General features: G+C 34.4%; 2 protein-coding genes across 5 annotated transcripts in view; both read left to right on the top strand.

Annotated features, from left to right (window-relative positions):
• The first annotated feature begins 4,043 nt into the window (after window positions 1-4,043).
• Window positions 4,044-17,798, top strand: LOC105046443 (carbon catabolite repressor protein 4 homolog 1). 4 transcript variants are annotated; one of them, XM_073259899.1, is made up of 12 exons: window positions 4,044-4,723; window positions 10,462-11,218; window positions 11,733-11,819; window positions 11,911-11,994; window positions 12,068-12,154; window positions 12,252-12,338; window positions 14,215-14,268; window positions 14,366-14,457; window positions 14,552-14,666; window positions 14,739-14,889; window positions 14,992-15,145; window positions 17,600-17,798. In XM_073259899.1, the coding sequence occupies exons 1-11, from the start codon at window positions 4,575-4,577 to the stop codon at window positions 15,135-15,137; spliced, it is 1,809 nt and encodes a 602-aa protein (XP_073116000.1). In that variant the 5' UTR covers window positions 4,044-4,574; the 3' UTR covers window positions 15,138-15,145; window positions 17,600-17,798. The 4 variants fall into 4 exon arrangements, with proteins under 4 accessions (XP_073116000.1, XP_010923332.1, XP_010923334.1 ...); XM_010925030.4 differs by having other exon boundaries at window positions 4,045-4,732; XM_010925032.4 differs by lacking the exon at window positions 17,600-17,798 and adding an exon at window positions 17,455-17,591 and having other exon boundaries at window positions 4,045-4,732.
• LOC105046442 (exocyst complex component EXO84B) overlaps window positions 17,467-20,198 on the top strand; it is a 15,442-nt gene continuing 12,710 nt past the window's right edge. The window contains exon 1 of the mRNA XM_010925029.2: window positions 17,467-17,599. The gene's annotated coding sequence lies outside the window, so the exon portion shown is untranslated. The remainder of the gene's footprint in view (window positions 17,600-20,198) is intronic.

The raw sequence follows: 20,198 nt of genomic DNA, 5'->3' as shown, positions 1-20,198 counted from the left end.
AGATGAAATGGGATATTTAATGTAGGAATTCAACATCACAATCACTCATAGATTTCATCAAATTCTTGTCAATTGCAAAATCAAGCCATGAATAGATTCTATATTTTTGTAGAGATATTTCATCTTTTGAAAAATATTATAAAATCTCTCTTTTATCTCACCATACATGAATGAATGTTGACATACTGAATGTTAGGTTCATATTGTTTCTACTGAATGTTAGGTTCATATTGTTTCTACTTTGTTCATATTGTTTCTACTTTCTACACACATAAAATAAATATCTAGCTAAGGCAAAAAACAAATGAACATGATTATAATTTTCTTTATCCATCTATTAATAAACCACGGGTTGTTCTTTTCGTTGCTTTTTATTTTTTGGATCTTATCTTTTTGTTCCAACATATATAGTTAGGGAGATTTGATGCTTAGTTGAAGTAAAAATCAAATTTTATTTCTATTTTCTTTTATGCATCTCTTCATTGGGTAAAGTTTGTTTTTTTTCTAAAAATATGTTATTGCTCCAATATTGTTGGATAAAATTTCTTTTGCTACTGAAAAATTACTGCATGTACTACATGCTGCTATTATTGTTACAGTATACTTATAAGTAATTCGCATAATTCAAAATTTTAACAAATAATGCTCATATCCTTACAAAATTAATAAGTTTCCATACTCATCATCTCTAGTCTACACTCTACACCATATGCCCAGATAGGGTTTTACCTTTCAATTGTTTGTAAATATGGTTTTAAGAAAGAATAATATACTATGTTGAGAATTAAGATTGGCGGCTTATAAACTATACTATTTGTTATCCTTAACAATAATATAGTATTCATTGTATGTTAAGAAAAATTATTGTATACATCTAATAAATATAACCACAATCATCCGGCGCTATTTGTTATGGTGTAGAAGGAAGGACATCATCAGTCCCATATTAATTGTAAGTTAAGGAGGACTGAGTTATATATAAAGAAACTATTCTTTCCATATGAGATACTTTTTGAAGGGCAAAATCGTGAAGCTCATGAACTAGAGCGGACAATACCTCACGTGCCAAGCCATGAGTTTTTGACTGCAACAGTGGAGTACCAAATAGGAGACTACCCTTGCAACTATGGGGCTCTTTCCATCCATACACTAGTCTATGGTAAAAATAAGGAGGATGGCACTTCCTGTTGTACACAAACTCTTTCTTTACTGGAGGATTATGGTAAAAATAAAGAGGAGGATATCTCCTATTTGTACATAGACTCTCCTTTGATTAGGGAGCTATGTTATGGTATAGAGAGGAGGGCATCATTAGTCCTACATTGGTTATAAGTCAAGGAAGATTTTAGCTTATATAGAATTGGACTATTCTTCTTATGCGAGGCACTTTTTGAAGGACAAAATCATGAGACCTATAGACCAGAGCGGATAATTCCTTATGTGTTAAGCCATGAGCTTTTGATCATAATAATAGTCTGTCTGTTACACTCTTCTTGTCTGTACACCAGCTCATGATAAAAATAAGACGGAGAACACCTTCTGTTCGTACACAGATTCTTTCTTTATTGGAGGCTATGGTAAAAATAAAGAGGATACTTTCTATCTGCACACAGGCTTTCCTTTGATTGTGAGCCCATATTATGATGTAGAAGGGAGAACATAATTAGTCGCATATTGGTTATGGGTCAAGGGAGACTAACTCATATAGAAATGAACCATTCTTCTCATGTGATGCACCTTTTAAAGGATAAAACCGTGAGACCTATGAAACAGAGCAGACAATATCTCATATGCCAAGCCATAAGCTTTTAGCTGTAATACTATTTATGGTTATCTTTGTGGATTCTCATTCGTCAATATTCCTATCTATAGCCACTTTTAATGTTTTTTTAAACTTTTCTATATTTTTCCTTACAAATTCTATTCATGTTATCTTAGATCTTCCATTCTTTTTTCTATGACTTCTAATGTGAATTAAAGTACTTCCCTTTATTGGAGACCTTTAGATCTTTGTAGTACATACATATCATCTTAACCAATTTTTTTATCATTTTGTGCTTAATTTGTTCAACTTCTACAACTCATTCAATATATTAAACTTCAATCAATTTATCTTTTCTAGTTACCATGTATCTATCTTAATATTATTTTTTTCCCATGCTCAACTTATTTTTATAAGCTCTCTTCATTGCCTAATATTTTGAGCCATATAATATAGCAGATCTTATTAATGTTCTATAGATTTTTATTTTTTTTAAATCTTCAAGATATGTGCTGGATCACATAATACTCTAGAGACATCTTTTTCACGTCATCCAATTAACTCTCGTATAATGGTGCTTATCTATCTCATCATTATTTTGTATAATTGATCTTAAATAATGAAATTGAGAGTTGAAGTTTCCGAGCATATTGACTTTGCCATTGTTAGAAAGAAAAACTAGAACATTTATTCAACTTTATACTATATGTACATTAGTAAAAATACAGAATTTTGTATTGAATAAAAATTCTTTCTAATGAAAAAAAAGCAAACTAGATTTACACAAGATTAACTCTATATATACCAACTTTAGTAGGATCACTTATCTTATATAGTTTAGGTCAAATAAATAACTTAAATATCTTATTGTCAACTCTTAGTTTATTCATATGTAATTTCTTCTTGTATACATAAGTCCTTTTATTACTATGCAAATAATTAGTTTTATATTTTAATAAAATTTATTTTTTTATGTTTTAGATTTAACATGCACTGCATGTGCTTGTAAAATATTTTTTTGTCAAATTTTATTTTGAGTTTCATCAGGAAAAACTATTATTTTTTTGTTAATTCTATTTTAAATTTCAATTCTTACTCAAGATTTTTTTTTTTACCTGCAAAAATTGTTAAAATGACTAACCTTATCTATGCCTTGACAATGCTCTCCGATATGCACTAGTAACTATTTATCTCTAAGGGCTGGTTCTTTTGTGCATAAATATTACAGAAAAATTGATCAATTTTTTTATTGATCAACTTATCCATATTTTTATACTTTTTAAAATAAATAAATTATTTTTTTATAGATAGTATTTATCTATCAAATGAAAAAAAATCTTACTCACCTAGGAGGTGGCTAAATCATTTTTTCAAGTATCCAAAAAATAATCTTTTTAATTAATACCTAATATACCCTCAACCTGATAATAATAATATAATATAATAAAATAATATATTATATTATATTCTTATATATAATAATATTTATATAATAAATTATAATATATCATTATAATATAATATAATATACTATATTATAATAATATATTATAATAATATAACATTATAATAATATAATATATAATTATATATAATAATATATTATATTAATATAAGATATTAACATAATATATTATAATATACTAAAATATATAATAATATAATAATATATAATATAATATATTATTATATATTAATGTATTATAATATAGTGTAATATAATAATATAACAATATAATATAATATCATACAAGTATATATTATATTATTATAATATTATAATATAATATATTATAAGATAATATATTATATTATACTATTATATATAATAATATTTATAAAATAAATGGTATTGTGAAAAATATAGATAAATCTTAGCAATTTATCTAAAAAATTAGTAATGTAAAATAATATGAATAATAGATTTTCAAGTTTTTTATCAGTATATTAAAAAATATAAATAAATTATTTTTAATTTAAATTTAGTTTAAAAAATATTTATTTAAGAAATATAGATTTTTAAAAAAATCTTTTACGACCCTGGCAGTAAGCATGAACCAATTCCAAACATAAGGGATGTGATGGCTACCCAATCCTTCATGGTGTGAATCGTATTAATCCCCAAATATGAATCTGGACTGGCGCATCCATCATTCTTCTTAGATGAACCCGTTAGCCCATACCTTCCTCGACATCCCTCAGAATTAGAAAAATAAGGTAAGAAAAAACGGAAAAACATGTAACAACTCAACAGTCATATTTAAATAGAGGGGATACGATGCCCCAGAGCGAGCAACTCTCGCTAGTCCCAAACCCCCAAGAGGAAGCTCTTCCAGCGGCGCCCCTACTCGGCTTCTCCCACCTTCGAATCGCACCGCAACCCCCTCCTATTCAAAATCCTAACCTTTCTCCTCTCTTCTCCTGCCCCCTCTCTCTCCTTCTCCTTCCCCCGCCCTCCTCCCAATCCTCGAATCCCTTCGCTCGGCCTCTGTCTATCGCTTCTCCAAAGGTGGTTTCGATCGAGCGATCGATCGCCCGGGGGATACGAGATAGAGGTCTTCTGCGCCACGGTTTGTCCAAAGAGGGAGTTTTATCTTCTATTGGTTTTCTTCGCATTCGAGCCGTTTGATTCTAGGGTTTAGATTGGGAAGGTCAACCCTGGCGGATTCTAGGGTCGGGTGATGGCGGATCCGCGCCGCTTCCGCCCCCGGTCCGGTGATAATCTTGGATTCGTGGAGTCGGCGTCGGAGGAGGTTTTTGGGCTAGGGTTAGGGTTTGGGCTTAGGAGCGAGGGATTTGAGGATAGGGAAGCATGCTGAGCGTGCTGCGAGTCCATCTGCCTTCGGAGATCCCCGTCGTTGGCTGCGAGATCACGCCGTACGTGCTCTTGAGGCGCCCGGACAACTCCATCTCCAACGAGGATGTCCCCGAGTCCGCCCCCATCAATGGCTACTGCATGAGGTATAAGTGGTGAGTTCTACCTCTCTCACACTCCAGATGCCTTTCTTGATCTTGGTTTCATATGTGTAAGTAGTTCTTCGCTGCCAAGACTTATTTTTTTGCTTGAGATATTGCTCTCCTTTTTTTATTATTTTTTTTGATGTGTAGAGAGGCACTAATGGGAGTTAGTAGGGTAATTAAATTCTTGCTTGTTGAGTCGGAGAAAACTAACCTAACGCTGGAAGCCTCTTCAACATTTGTACAAGAATGACAGCCACATCAGCAACATTCTATTATCTCGATCCAATATGATCATATACTGCAAGCTTGATTGCAGTCTCCTGGTCACTAATTCATATCGGCAAACATTTGTACAAGAATGGCAGCCACATCAGCAACATCCTATTATCTCTATCCAATATCATCATGTACTGCTAATTTGATTGCAGCCTCCTGGTCACTAATTCACATAGGCAATATGCCGGAGAAGTCTAACACCTATAAATTTGACCTATCTGGTAAAAGATATGTGAGAAAGCAATATTACTGAATCAAAGGCCAAATATTTATCTTCCATACAGTTAAATATTTAAGATTTTTTTTACAGTAGAACAACACAAAAATTGATTTATATATATGTATATATTGAAAGTCATTTTATGATAATAATGTCGATTTTTCTGAGAGAGAAGAAAAAAAATTCAAATTGAACTTACTTCAGTTCTCCTTTCACACCTAGCCTGGGAGCTGCTGGGATGCGGCTTAAATTTTAATATTGTGATAGTACTGCTTATCTTCTGTCACTAGCGGCATATTTCTTGGTTCGATGATATTATTGTTGGGAACTAATAGTTTCTCGAACTTGTCCTTCAAAAAAAAAAAAATTGTGGACTGGTGCTGGGGCTTGATGGTGGAATTTCATCTTGATGCTGTACTTTCTTATGTGTTTACTCCTTTGGACACTTGTATGAGTTTAATAATTGTTTGAATGAAATTTATTACAAAAAAGTGTGGTATGATTTATTGCACTATTTGATAGATGAACTTTATATTCTGTGTTTTAAAGCTTGTGAAGCTAGAGGCTAGATTAGCTTTTCCTTTTCTTGTGTATTAGGTCTAGTTGTTTAGAAATCATGCGGGTAATATAGATAGTGAGCCATCTATGTGAATAACCTGCTGGTTCCTTGTTGCTATGTGCTATTGCTAAAAACAGAATTTAGTTACATGTATAGTGTGAGGCTTATGTCCAAGGACCTGGAGAAATATATGCAAAAGCGCTCTTTCAAATCAAATAATATTCGGTCCTTTGGATTTTATCCATTTTTTAAGTAAATTAAAATCAATCAAGGTAGGTGGGCTCTGAGTTTTGCTTCCACATAATGAGCATGTTTAGTTGATGGTGCCAAAAATGTTATGTATACAGATCATTCTTCATTGTTATGTTTTTGTTAACAGAACATTTGCAAGCTTCTTTACTAGTTTTCATGCACTAGTGGCAACATCTATTAGCTATCATTAACTCTCCAAACACTTTCTTACATTTTGCAAGAACAACAGACAAAATATTTTGGTGTTTTTAAGCAGTTTACTTGCTGAGATGACATATAAGATCTATAGTGATGATGCATATATTCTTTTTGTTTTAAATTATTTTTTTTATTTTTTTATAGTCTTGATCGCTGCAAGAACTATTTGAATTGATTCTGAATGAAAGGAATGTAATTACCAGGCACAATTTCCTTAGTGAATTTGACATTTTAATGTGTCTCTTGTATTTTAGTTCAAAATTTATAGTTTCTAGGCCACTACTCTATGAGGGCAACTGGAAAGCTGTGTGGATCTTCTGTTCTCCTAGTACCCACCTATCCAACCATCTTTGCTCTTTAATTTTTTTGTCTGTTTAGTGTATAGAGAGATGTTTGGATGCATCAGTTGAGTTTATTAAACCTAGAGTGAGTTCTTCATTCACCTGAACTGGTGACAATTGTATGTAATTCATTTGCCTGCTGTTTTAACATCAACTTGTTTTTCTGCATGTATTTTTTTTCAGTTACACCCCCTTCATGTCTTTATATATCTTATATTTATAATTAAGGAACTAGATAATTGATTTGGATTATACTGAAAAAAATAATTTGTTTTTGAGAGTGCTCCACCTAAGGGCTCAGTTTCACAAGACTTCATCACATAATGAAAATTCACTTAAATTCAAATTGACCATGTGCAGAAACATTTTTTCTCACTGAATTTCAGATCAGCCATTGTGCTCTGATATATTTCTGTTAGGTCCATACTACATTAATTTTTAAAAAAAAAGTCAAATTACTATCTTCTTGATTTAACCTCAGGTGGACATAATGATAGTACTGTTACAGGAATAAGCAATTTAACCCAATGAAACAATGGTGTTATCATATTTAAAAAAACCATGCAGTTTCACAGAAACCATTATTGTCGTGTATTATGTAATAATCACTGCTTGGCCTTTCCTGTTGTATCTCTTTTCCTTTTTTGTTGACTAATTGACTCTTTAACTTTTTCTGTTATATCCCATAGTTTGGTACATAGATTTTGGTACTTTGCCATGTATCATACACCAATATCTGTTACATGCTATGCACTTGAGAGGAAATATGGGTAGCATCTATGGGGATGTGTGCTTGGTGCCCATATTCGCAAGGGTTACTATTAAAGTAAGGCCTCACGCAAAAGGCCTTACAGGCTGGCTTCACGTCTCGGACTGGAAGGTTTTAAGCAATTTTACATTGACATTTGGCATGCTGAGTGTCTAAGTGTCCTCAAATGTCATCACAGTAGCACCTCAAAAAGCAGGCCCGGGGTTAGCATTTATACACACACACACACATGTATCGTTTTTAAAACATACATGCAAATGAACATCCAGAAGTAAAAACACATTTGGAACTTACAATTGAATATACCTAATTATGAAAATCTATTAAATATTTATATTTTTTGGTGTTCCATTTTGAAAGTACAGCTTCGGAAATAAAAAGAACTTGTCACATGATTGTTACATCGCATAAGATAGGACTTCTCTTACTTGAATGCATGATTAATATCTAGCGGTCATGTAGTTAAGCAAAATAGGAAATAATGAAATAAGTTTAAAATTGTTCTAAAAAAATTTAAAAAGTTGAAGAGGTGATGAACCTATTAGGTTCAACAGACCTTATCCACAAGCCAGGGAAATGAGGTTCTGAATTGATTAGATTTTGCAGAATTACTTTGGATGGGTTGGTTTTTGTAGGGTTAGCTTCGCCATCTAGCACCACCACTTGGTTTTAATAGGGTTGACCTTTACTTGATTTTAGTAGGGGTGACAAAATTGTCTGCATGCATCAACATTACTGTAGGATAATAATAATATCAATGATCTACTTTTGAATTTATAACATGGTAATTCATATAAAGAACATTGATTGGTTATGGACTACCTTATTAATTATCCCACATTTCTAGGATAATTGGTTTATTTTTATTTTCTCAAAATGCCAGTTTGGTATCTGAAGATGAACATACATCATCGGTAATATCTGGTAAAAGGAGGCAGATAAACAAAATAAAAGAGACGGTGAAGATAGATTGATGGCTCATTTGAAGGACTGGTAGATCATTGGTGTTGGTTTTGGGTATTATGGGGCTTGGTGGTGTTGGGAGGAGGTAAAGCCATAGGCATTGAAGTGGTGTGCAGTGGGGTTGTTGGGATTTGGTTGTGTGACCTACTGGTTTTAGAATTCATTTGGAATCAGATCAACTCCTCTAGGCAATTGAATGGTGGATCTTTGTTGAAAACTTCACTTGGATTTTTGTTGATCTAGGTGGATTTGAAATAAAAATAGTAAATAATATTGAAGTATGAAAAAGGAAACATGCGATAAAATAATTAATGGTTAAATTATTTATAAAATTGTAGTTACAACTTAATAAAAACTACAACTCAATTAATAAAAATAACCAATAGCACCAACATGAAAATAATCACCAATCTTAAATCCATCATCGTTTTTGACAATAATTATTCATCATGTGATAGCTAAATGCTTCATCTGTTCTAAAGATAATGCCTGTTAAAAATATGAATAATCAATAGAATAACCAAAAAGAGAATGTATGGTAAATGTTCAATAACTTGGTGCTTTTCCTTGATCTACAAAGGGAAGAAAAGAAATTTAGTTTACTGCTACTTGAGGGGGAGCAAATGTAATTAAGAAAGAGAAGAAGTAAAACTGAGGTGGATTTCTTGTTGAAAGTGGAGATGTAAAGCTACGTCTATTTTCCTTTCAAAACTTTGGATAGATGTAATGTACATGATTTATTATGTTGTCTTTTTGAAGTGTTGACAACCAAAGGATGTAGTGCAAGAATGACAAATTGTCAAGTGGGAAACTGACAATTTTGAGAAAATATCGAGAGACTGGTATGTAGGCTGTTCCTATCAGGTTTCTTATTAATGTGAAATGAATAGCATACTTATAAAGACAAGAGCTTTTCTTTGGTCTTGAATGAGGTTGAAAGACTCATAAACTAATTAGGATATGATGGAAGAAATTTTTATCTGTAAGGAGTAAGTGAGAAAATAAAAATTTGGATGATGAGGATACCCTACCAAATTTGAGGCTGTGAATGATTGTGGGCAGAAAATATTGTGCGCTTATGTAGTGCAATTGATGTCTTGTACCTCAGAAGAGTTTAGATTTTTGAGTAGTTGTCTTTTTGATTTTTCTCTTCTGATAGCATTCAGTTTGATGACATCTCTGTTTGGTTACTTAGTAAAGAAAGCAGGAATTAAGTGCGTCATCATTTGAGTACTAATGATGTTGTATCCTTATACTTGAGAAATAATTTGAAAATTGTATGGGGTTGCACGATGGTGGTGTCTAAGTTCAGGATGTAGAGCCAGTATCCATTTTAAAATGCTGGTGCTGAAAGTTATTATGCAAGCTAAATATTAATTATCTAAGAATGTATCCAGAAGTTCAGATATTCTGTCATTTTGTAAATCTTATGGTTAATTATCTTTAAACAAATATGGGGAAATTGAAATGTCATAAATTTAGAAATGCTTCATATGTTTTTTTGAAAGGAAAAAGATGGCTTTGTGGGGTTCATCATCATAAGCTATGTTGAAACAATGAGCCCTAAAAAAGTGCAATTTAGTTACCAAGATTCTATAAAATTATGTGTGCCCCATCTTATATTGGTAATGGTGTCTAGGTGCCAGTTTAAAATGCGACACTTGAGGCAGGTAGAGGAAGCTGGGCATTGTAGGTTTGCTGATGGATTATGTTGTCTCTTTTATTATTCAAAATTACTAGAGAAAGCATTGTGCAATGCCATCAAGGATAACGATTTCATAGAATCAACATAATATGAGCCATTGCCTTCTATTGTGCCTTTGAAATACTGTGCTTTAATAAAAGTGTCACCTTTATTTTAATTATTCACTTTATTTGCAAGTAATTAAGTCTGATCTTTCAGAAATTATTTCATGATAACATTAATGCAAGTAAAAAAATTGAATAAATTTCTGTTTCATTGACAAAATTCTTGCTAGAACAAATAATAATGGGAAAACTAAATCTTTTGACATATATAGCTGGAGATATGATAGCTATTGCAAGTTGATACTTATTTGATATAACTTTTGAAAACTAAATCTTTTGGAAAACTAAATCTTTTGCTGTTTCTGTTGGTATAACTTAGTGTTCCAAGATGTCTTCTTATTTGTTGTGCAGGTATCGTGTACAAAGTGATAGAAAAGTTGCTGTATGCAGTGTACATCCAACCGAACAAGCAACATTGCAATGCCTGGTTTGTGTCAAGGCAAAAGTACCTACTGCCAAGAGTTTCCATTGCACGCCTAAGTGTTTTTCAGATGCTTGGCAGCACCATCGGGCTTTACATGAGCGAGCAAGTAACATTTCAAATGAAAATGGAACTGAGGAGGAAGAAATGTTTGGACGCTTTAGTAGTACTGGATCTGGAGTTACAAATGCAGGGATTTCTTGTTCGACATCTAATATTGGACAGAGCCCGAGCCTGAGCAATGCTTCCACACCTATATATCCCACTGCTGTCACAGAGAGGAGTGGTGATAGCTTGTTTGAAGTTGGACGGTCTAGAACGTATACACCCACATCTGATGATATTGGTTATGCTCTGAAGTTTGAATGTGTAGCAATAGATGCAGAGACAAGAATACCTGTAGGAAATGCAATTACCATAATGACGTCACGTGTGATACCAGCTCCAACTCCAACTCCACGACGCATGATTCAAGTGAATGATGTCTTGGGCCATATGGATCCCGATAGCCGAATTGCATCTTCTGGAACCTTCTCAGTGCTCTCATACAACATTCTCTCCGATGCATATGCAACCAGCGAATCATATAGCTATTGCCCCTCTTGGGCTCTTTCATGGCCATACCGTAGGCAGAACTTGTTACGGGAAATCGTTGGTTACCATGCTGACATCCTTTGTCTTCAAGAGGTACATAATTCTGATTATCGCATTTTTATCATGGAGAGAATCATATAAAGTATTCAATTTCTAGATCATTTATTAGTTATTTTTCTGGTTCCATCCCAACTTTAATGGGCCTTGATAACTAAATTTCTGTTTAGTAGAAGAAACCCCAGATATGACATACGAGTTGATAGCACTTCAGACCTCATGGGAGAATATAAATTGGAATCCCTCACATTTTGTTTATGATTTGTAATTTAGAAGAATGCCATTAAATCTTAGATCAATTTCATTTGCAATCATAGAATTCAAAATTCTCTGGCTATGAAAATTTTTTTTTCTTGGCACTTGTGTGTCTCAGAGGTTTTGGGCTCCTAATTCTTATCTTTCCACAGCATGAATAATACTGAGATGCGTGTGTTGCATTGTGGTCATGAATCTTCAAATGACTGGTCTGACATTCCAAAGAAACTATTACCATGTTCAGTTTTTGGATAGAATTGTGCAAACTACAGATGGCAATGCTATAATTTTGCAGGTTCAAAGTGACCATTTTGAGGAGTTTTTTGCACCTGAACTAGATAAGCATGGATATCAAGCACTTTACAAGAAAAAAACATCAGAGGTTAACTTTCATATGCTCAGTTGCTTCTGAAACTTTTAACCTTCCATTGCTCTCAGTTGTAAATATGGTTAACAACTGGTGGTTGGTTCAGGTATATAGTGGAAATCCGAATGCAATTGATGGCTGCGCAACTTTTTTTCGCCGGGACAAGTTTTCACATGTCAAAAAATATGAGGTAGATGCACTTCTGGGATTAGTCATTGACTATTTTTATGCCATTTAGCCAATGAATTCATTTCATTGTGCAGGTTGAATTCAATAAAGCTGCACAGTCTTTGACAGATGCTGTTATTCAACCTGGTCAGAAGAAAGTGGCTTTGAGTCGATTGATCAAGGTTGCTGGCTTGCACGTCTTTTAATATATCTTGAGCTTTTTGTTTTCCAAGCTTTGTTCTGTTAAATACCCTGTATTAACTATCTTCCTTTGTGCAGGATAATATTGCTCTTATTGTGGTACTTGAAGCAAAATTTAGTAACCATGGTGCTGATAATCCTGGAAAAAGACAGCTTCTCTGTGTGGTAGGTCAACTGGCTCTTTTCTTTTTCTGTCTTATGCTAACTTCTTCTGGGTGCTAGTTTTTCTTGTTTGGAAAGGTGGATATGCTTGATTATGCATTCAAGATGTTTGCTTTAGATGACATAAAAGTGTAACTTTTAAAGTCTCGACCAATGGTACTTCCATGCATTGTATTTCCGACCAATAATACTTCCATGCATTGTATTTCGTTGTACTCATTCAAAGACCAACCAATATCACATCTTCCTGATTCATACATAAACTAACTGGGATAACATAGTTTTGTTGGATAAACCACAATGACCTTTTTAGTCTTAAGTCTTAACACACAGAAAATGGCTTGAGTGTCATATAGCTGAGCAAACCTTTAAAAGCTGGTGCTTGTATTCACCTTCTCTCTAGAGGCTTGGAAAATTGATTCATATCTACTCAAGTGAATACTTAGACCTCATCTGGGATTGCTTTTGGAGGGACAAAAAGTGCTTTTTGGAGCCCAAAAAGCACTTTTGGGCAATATATGGGTGTTTGGTAAAAAACCTGAAATAGATTTCTGGTCCTCTCCAAAAAGTACTTTTGGGCAATATATGGGTGTTTGGTAAAAAAACCTGAAATAGATTTCTGCTCCTTCCAGAAGCTGAAAAATCTTTTATTGGTAAAAGCTCCAATTTGGAGCTTCTCCCCAAAAGCACTTTTTGAAGCTGCCCCCAAAAGCACTCTCTGAAGCTTGTTGGGAAGCTGTTTGTGCAACGAAAATATCTCCGGACTTTACACTATATTATATCAATATGAAATTAATATTATAATATAATACTATTATAATATTGTGCTAAAATAATGATATTAAATTCATATATTATGACAGTATTATGCTTTGTAAATTATAATAGTATTATACTGTGTAATGATGTATTAACTAATGATAGATACAATATAATATATATTGTAATGTAGTATATTATGTTATATTATACTGATATTATGAAAAATAATATGTTACTATCATTATTATATCATGCAAATTATATTTTAATAGTATAACATTATTATATTCCTATAACATTATACTATTCAAAATAAATAATTTGTGAATTAAGAATATTGTATAACAACAGTTCTTTATAGTACAAAAAGTTAACAAATTGAAAGAATTGTGTAATATCCTTTATTGTCATTTTTTCATATCAAAAGCACTTTCACAGTTTGGTTACCGAACAGATGTTAAAGTTTCACAATGCTTTAGAAAGGTAGTTAACAAATAATTTTTTGTTAAAAGCTATACTAGCAATAAAGTTCCACCGCCAACAACAATCTCAAGTAGGGCCTTAATTGTATTTGTCTTATATCAATGTGTCATATATTAGGACAATTGCAATTGTTTGTTATGAATAAGATTTGGAACTCTGTTCAGTTGACTCCTGCGAAGCTGGGCATGGTCCACCTGGTCATAGTACCTGTTGGCTGCACCTTGTATTGCACCAATGGGTTCATCGAGTGAGACTGCACTGTTTAACATTTGCTGGGAATGAGGCCAAGTCCATCCAACTTATTGGTTGTCTGTTTATCATTAGTAAATGAGCCATTGGCTACATAGGCATAATCGCAAGTCTTAAAGAGTAGGTTTTATTCTATATCAGAAAGCTAAAATGAAATTTATTCTTTCCTTTCTTTTGTTTAATTTACAAGAAAAAAAAGGACACTGGTTGCTGTGCCTTGTGCAGATATGTTTTATGATTACTTGTCTGCATGTCTAGTTCTGAATGCATCTTTATAATAGGAATGTGCATTATGTGTAAAACTGTAGGTTTTCTTTCATGTTTTATTATGCATTTATCAGGGACTCTTCTAACCACTTATTTCTGCTCTGGTCTACCTTTGCAGGCAAATACACATGTAAACGTCCATCAGGATCACAAAGATGTTAAGCTCTGGCAGGTTCTGATCCTATCACAGTCTAATAGTCATGTGTTTATCTTTTGTTTGTATTTCTTTCCAATTTTCTTGAATGTTGTCATGAATGGAATCTTCTCAGGTGCATACTCTTTTAAAAGGATTGGAGAAAATTGCTGTCAGTGCAGACATTCCTATGTTGGTGTGTGGAGATTTCAATTCAGTTCCAGGAAGGTGTGCAGCCTTATTCTTCGTTTCTTTCCGAGCTTTTTCATGTTTTCTTGTATAGGTAGTCAAAAAATATCTGAGGAGAATGTTGTGAATGTAGTGCTCCTCACGCGCTTCTTGCAATGGGCAAGGTAGATCAACTGCATCCGGACTTGGCTATAGACCCCCTTGGGATTCTGCGCCCTCCTAGCAAGTTAACTCACCAGCTTCCACTGGTAATATTTATCCCTGCATTACATGACCCGGATCTCCGAGCGCTTGGAACTAACTTGTAGCATGCATTACAGGTTAGTGCATACTCTTCCTTTGCGAGAATGATGGTGGTTGGTCACAGTTTAGAACAACAAAGGAAGAGAATGGATCCCACAACAAATGAACCTTTGTTCACGAATTGTACTAGGGATTTTATTGGCACTGTTGATTACATATTTTACACAGGTGGGCAACTGTTGTAGTTGTTATTGTAATTTAGTGAGTTTGCATTCTTTTGTTTTTGGTTTCCTGCTTTGCTCTAAGTGGTGTTGCATCCTGTGGTTTCAGCGGACTCTTTGACAGTGGAATCGCTATTGGAACTCTTGGATGAGGAAAGCTTGCGCAAAGACACAGCTCTTCCTTCTGCTGAGTGGTCATCAGATCATCTAGCACTTTTGGCAGAATTCCGGTGCAAGCCTAGAGTCAGACGTTGAAATTAGAGGTGCACAAAAAGTCAACTTTTCTTTTTCTCCTCATTTCATTTTCTTTCTTGATCTGTACAGGACATGAATTTGTACAACTTATTTTTGATCTTGCCTTGATATCTCATGCATATCCTATGGTTTTAAAAAATATGTATTTATAGGATAAATTAAAAGGATGTCAGAGATGATTTTGGAAGAGAGATAAACTCCGTATAATAATTGTGGCCATACAGCCTTTGCTTGCTATAACCAATAAAACAACAATTTAAACTCCCACTTTGAAGCTAACTTATAGGATGTAAATTAAAAAAAGAGAGTCTCAACGATTGCCTTATGTGATTCCTAGCTGGTAGTATCCCGGGGCAGCCACTTTGTACAAAAAATGCCAAAGGTCAGGTCTGTCCCCAGTTTTCCCCTCCTAGGACCCTGGAATGCTGGAACTATAACTGGCCTTTTCCCCCTTGCTAGCTGGAATTAGATTCTGATGCAGCAACAAACCATATTTTTTCTTCTATTCAAGTGGTTAAGCTGAGATTCTTCCCGTTCCTCTTTATTTTCTTATTATCAAACACTTCTTTGTGATGAAGCCTGGCCTTGAACTCGTGAAGTTTTTAAGACAACTATTAGAGTGGCCAAACGTAGACTCTCAATCCAATTGGTGAGATTCTTAAGCTCCTAAGTTGGGATGGGGAAAAGTTTCTTACTCCGATGAAATGGGGTAGATATGCTGACCATATGTTTCTACCACATGATGTAACGTGCCACCCACTGTTGCAGCAGTTGCTCCATTGGTTGCATATCTTGTGTTTATGAGGATAATTGATCATTTATTCATCATCACGACAACAATGCGATCTGGAATGCAACTATGCTCCTATTATTGTGGGATGTTTGTGGGTATGCGCACAGGATTGGTCGAATGAAAACAATTTGTTCATTGTCTTCCTTTTCATAGACCTCCAATTCCTCATTAGAATGATTGGCTTGATATTTTTTTTTTTTTTAAATAACAAAATGTTTGGTTTGAGTTTGCTCTAGGATGGAAGAAAAGGTAGAAAGTTTAAGAGTGCAACTTCACGAGTTTTTCATTTAGTTCTAAATTGAGTAAAGCATGTGATGGAGATAATTAAAGCAACTAAGTTGGGGGCGTGACGTTCAGATTAAGAGTCACAACATTTTAATTCCATTTTCTGATCAAATTTGCACCAAGGATTCTGTGGAAGTCACATAGGAGGCTCCATTATGATCAATGTGAATTATGCGAGGATGATGCTGACACGAGGTAATTTAGAATCTCAGAAGGGCGACACTAATTACTTGACACAAAAAATCGCTCTCTTGGTAAATAATCGATCCTCATATATGTTGCCCTTGTTCATTCCATTTCTAATAGAGTAACATCAATCTGAGCTTTAACCAATCTTAAGCTTTCCTAGGACCGTGTTGAGTATAATGGACTTATATTTTTGATTAATTGATTCCTTGGCCTTGCAAGCTAAACCAAAGATAAAATGTTACTTGGTCCTGCATGTGACTGCTATAGATCGGATTCAGAATTAACTAGAAATTACATCTGAAAAGATCATCTGCATTTTTTTTTTCTTGCTTTGAGAATGCCCAACAATTTTGAAACGGAGTTGTTAGGGTAGCTAACGATTTTAAGGTCACTGTAGTTTGTTAGGTATCGTTATGATGGCACACCCAACCATTCATACATATACTGAAGATGGTGTTGTTTCTTGCTGTAATATGAAACAAGGTTGCGATAATGAAAAGAACAACCTTGGTTGGTTTAACAGATAACTACATTGAAATGTTTTGGAAACATACTATAAATGGAATTTTGGAACTTAAAATGAAGGGAATTTAGTATTTTGTGGGGCATAAAAAGGGTGCGTCGAAAGTATTTGCAATGCATGCAGATTTGGATTAGGAATGAAGGACTGTCATTTTTGACTCTTTCCGCTTTTGTCAGCTTTCTACTTGGAGTGCATATCTTTTACAACACTGGAACTCTAGCTTTTGGCATCTTTGGTGTGAAAATTCCTCATGGACTTGTGTTGCTGTAAAGCCTGCCAAAAGGGGGCGTTTCATTTTGCTTGCTTTAGACTGTTTAATTCTTTCTTTTGCCTATGATTAGACTGCCACATGTTCGTGCCCCAATATTTTATGAATTACAGTTAACCTTGTCATAAAGGAATAGTCAACTCAAGAATATTGATTTGTTTTTTGCTACAAACTAGAGGATATTGATTGGTATGATTGCCGGTTGAATAAAGTTGTCTTATCCCTTTTTTTTTCTCTGAAATAAAAGTCTGTCGTGCAGAAATGGTTTATGTGATGATTCTATACCCAATGTTTTTCTCTTCATCTTGCTGGTGGAATTTGATTGACACCTGTAAATTTGAAGAATTCACCGACTTTGCACTCCCCCTCCTGATTGTTTCTTTGACATCGAATCTGCTCTGCAGGTATTTTTCTCCAACTTTGTCTGTCCTGTTTGTATGGAGAAGTTGGATGATAAAGAAGTCCATCTGGTAATCCTCTTTAACGAGGTAGATAATGTTCATTGTGCTCTCTCGCGATGTTTCCCTTGTGGGCTTATTATTCTACTTGTACCATTGTCGATGTCTTATAGAAAACTGTTTAATATATGTTCTTTTCAGAAAACTTCAGGGCCGTTCTTTTTCTAGCTATCGTCTAGTATATATATATATTTTTATAATTTTTTTTGTGAGGCTTCCCTCCACAAGTTCTGAGTATATTAGAGTTTAATTCTTGTCTGCAATGTGGAATGTTGCACGTTAATCAGCCACGATATGCAGGAATGTTGAGAGTTGGGCCCCCCGCCCTCCCCCCCCCCTTTTTTTGTGTGTGTGTGTGTGTGTGTGTGTGTGTGTGTGTGTGTAGGATTTCTCAAGGCTTCTAAGTTATTGGGGCATATTTGGGGAATCAACTTGAAATATTATTAATTTTTTTGGAAATCCTATCTTCAGATTGCACGGCACCAATTTTCTCTCTTTGCTGACATCGACAAAGCGATCAATGAAACATCACATAGATTAGAATCTTGTGATGTGGATTTTATCTCGCGTTGCAAATTGCTTCTGCAGATGGTTTATCACCTTCCTAACTGTTAAACTACTGTTGAAAATCCTGAATTTAAGGACAACTCTCGTAAGCAAGAAACTGAACTAGCGCGAAGGACCATGCGTTTGGGTGGCAGATGTTGGGAAATTGAGGTTAATGCTTCAGAGTTAAGTAAACCACATTGTTCGGTGTTAGGGTGCAGTTTAAGTCTTGTCTGCAACGATAAAAATTTATGATGCATGACAACCGTTTTAGCCGGCATGCACTTTCTTTCAAGATAAGCAGAAAAGCTGTTGAGGTTGTTGCAGCAAACGCCAGCAGTGGTGGGAAAGGTTGGTGGCGTGTCCGCGTCCACACTACTTAAAAGGACTGTTTGGGTTTGGTCACAGAGATTCTTCTTGTCTCTGTTTACTTCCGACCATTGAACGAAGTACTTTGCCCCTCCAATCATCCATCTTGTTCCTGTTGTTGGCTATTGTAAGGAATCTCTTTCTTTCTCTGTGTACGAAATCCTTTTTATTTTGGTAATCTCTGTACCAAATCCTCTGCTTTCATATTATATGTACGGACTGGCTTAGAATGAGTTTTTATCGGACGGATATGGTCAAGTATGAGTACGTTTGGGTTACTTGGAGTTGATGACGTATCTGCAGGACAACCTGGAAGCAGATGCTACCCAAATAGGAAGGCTCACAAAATGGTTGCATCTTTCATGTGAACGAAGGATCTATCTTCCTTCTCACAAATCTACCAGTGGATCACCTACTGCACAGATTTCAAAGTATTTCAAACTCCATTACTCATGCGCCTACACAGCTCTCAAAGCATCTGGTGGATGATCCAATGGTGGGGTTGCATGAAGGAAGGTGAATCCTTTTTTTTTGTGTGAAAGATATACCTCTTGCCCTCACAAAACTGCCATCAGACTTGGATTTCTTTTCACTTTAGTTCAACAACCAATTTAGGGTTCATGGTAATGAAAATGCGAGGCCCTTGGAATTCTACTTGGCCTTTTCTTCATTTATAATTTTAATAACTTTGTTACAATGTGGCTTAGGTAGCTGTAGCTGCTTCAGATGATAAGAGATGTTGCTATCTACTTTGTGCATCCTATAACCACTACATTACTTAAAGTACTGATTATCATAATATTAGTGCGGTCATCGACCAATAAATTTTCATGCTTATCCATATCTTCCCTGCCACCTAACCAAATTTGCCAGGATGCAAAGATCCAACCATGACGGCTAAAAAAGGCAGCCATGGTCAAAACATGATTTCATGATTTGGCAATAAAGTTAGATGTCAATGTTGGATTGCTTGTAGTCTAAACCAGCAAATCAATTCAAAAAAGAAGGGCATCATCTACTCGTATCATTTGGACTGTCAATATTGAATGAGTTCAGATTAGATATGGATAATGATATGTCTGCTTCAAATTCAATTTGGTAAAATTTTAATTTATTTTTTTTTAAAATTATAATTATTTTATAATATTTATATAATGAATTTTTTTATCGAATCTGATCCGATATTTTTTATCTAACCATTTGATTCAACTTGATTGGATCTGATTCGATCTGAAATGAGTATGGAGCAGGTATAAGATTTTTTAATTATAGGGTGGGCATGAATATTGGTGGATTTGACTTATATCTGATCTATTATCGTCTCCATTCAACATCAAACATCTTGATAGATCGATAAAATAGTGCAGTAATAATGTGTAATGACATACCATATCACAATTTGATGCCAAAAATATCAAAGAATGTGCTCGGTAGTTTGCTGGTAAATGGCTATCGGAACATGGATAAAGGAGCAAAAATTCGCTTTGAAAAAAAAAAAAAATGTAGCATGTTAGATTTTCTCCATCGAGTTTAAATTTTTGTAGATTTGTGGTATGTTTGAAACATATAATCATAATTGAGAGTAAGAAGGCCCAGTCATTCTGGCTAGTGGTTTTGTGAGACTTAGAAT

This window comes from Elaeis guineensis, chromosome 6 (genome assembly GCF_000442705.2).
Source record: "Elaeis guineensis isolate ETL-2024a chromosome 6, EG11, whole genome shotgun sequence".
Classification (NCBI taxonomy): domain Eukaryota; kingdom Viridiplantae; phylum Streptophyta; class Magnoliopsida; order Arecales; family Arecaceae; genus Elaeis; species Elaeis guineensis.
The sequence above is the reverse complement of the archived record's forward strand: the minus strand, read 5'-3'. Positions and strand labels throughout refer to the sequence as shown.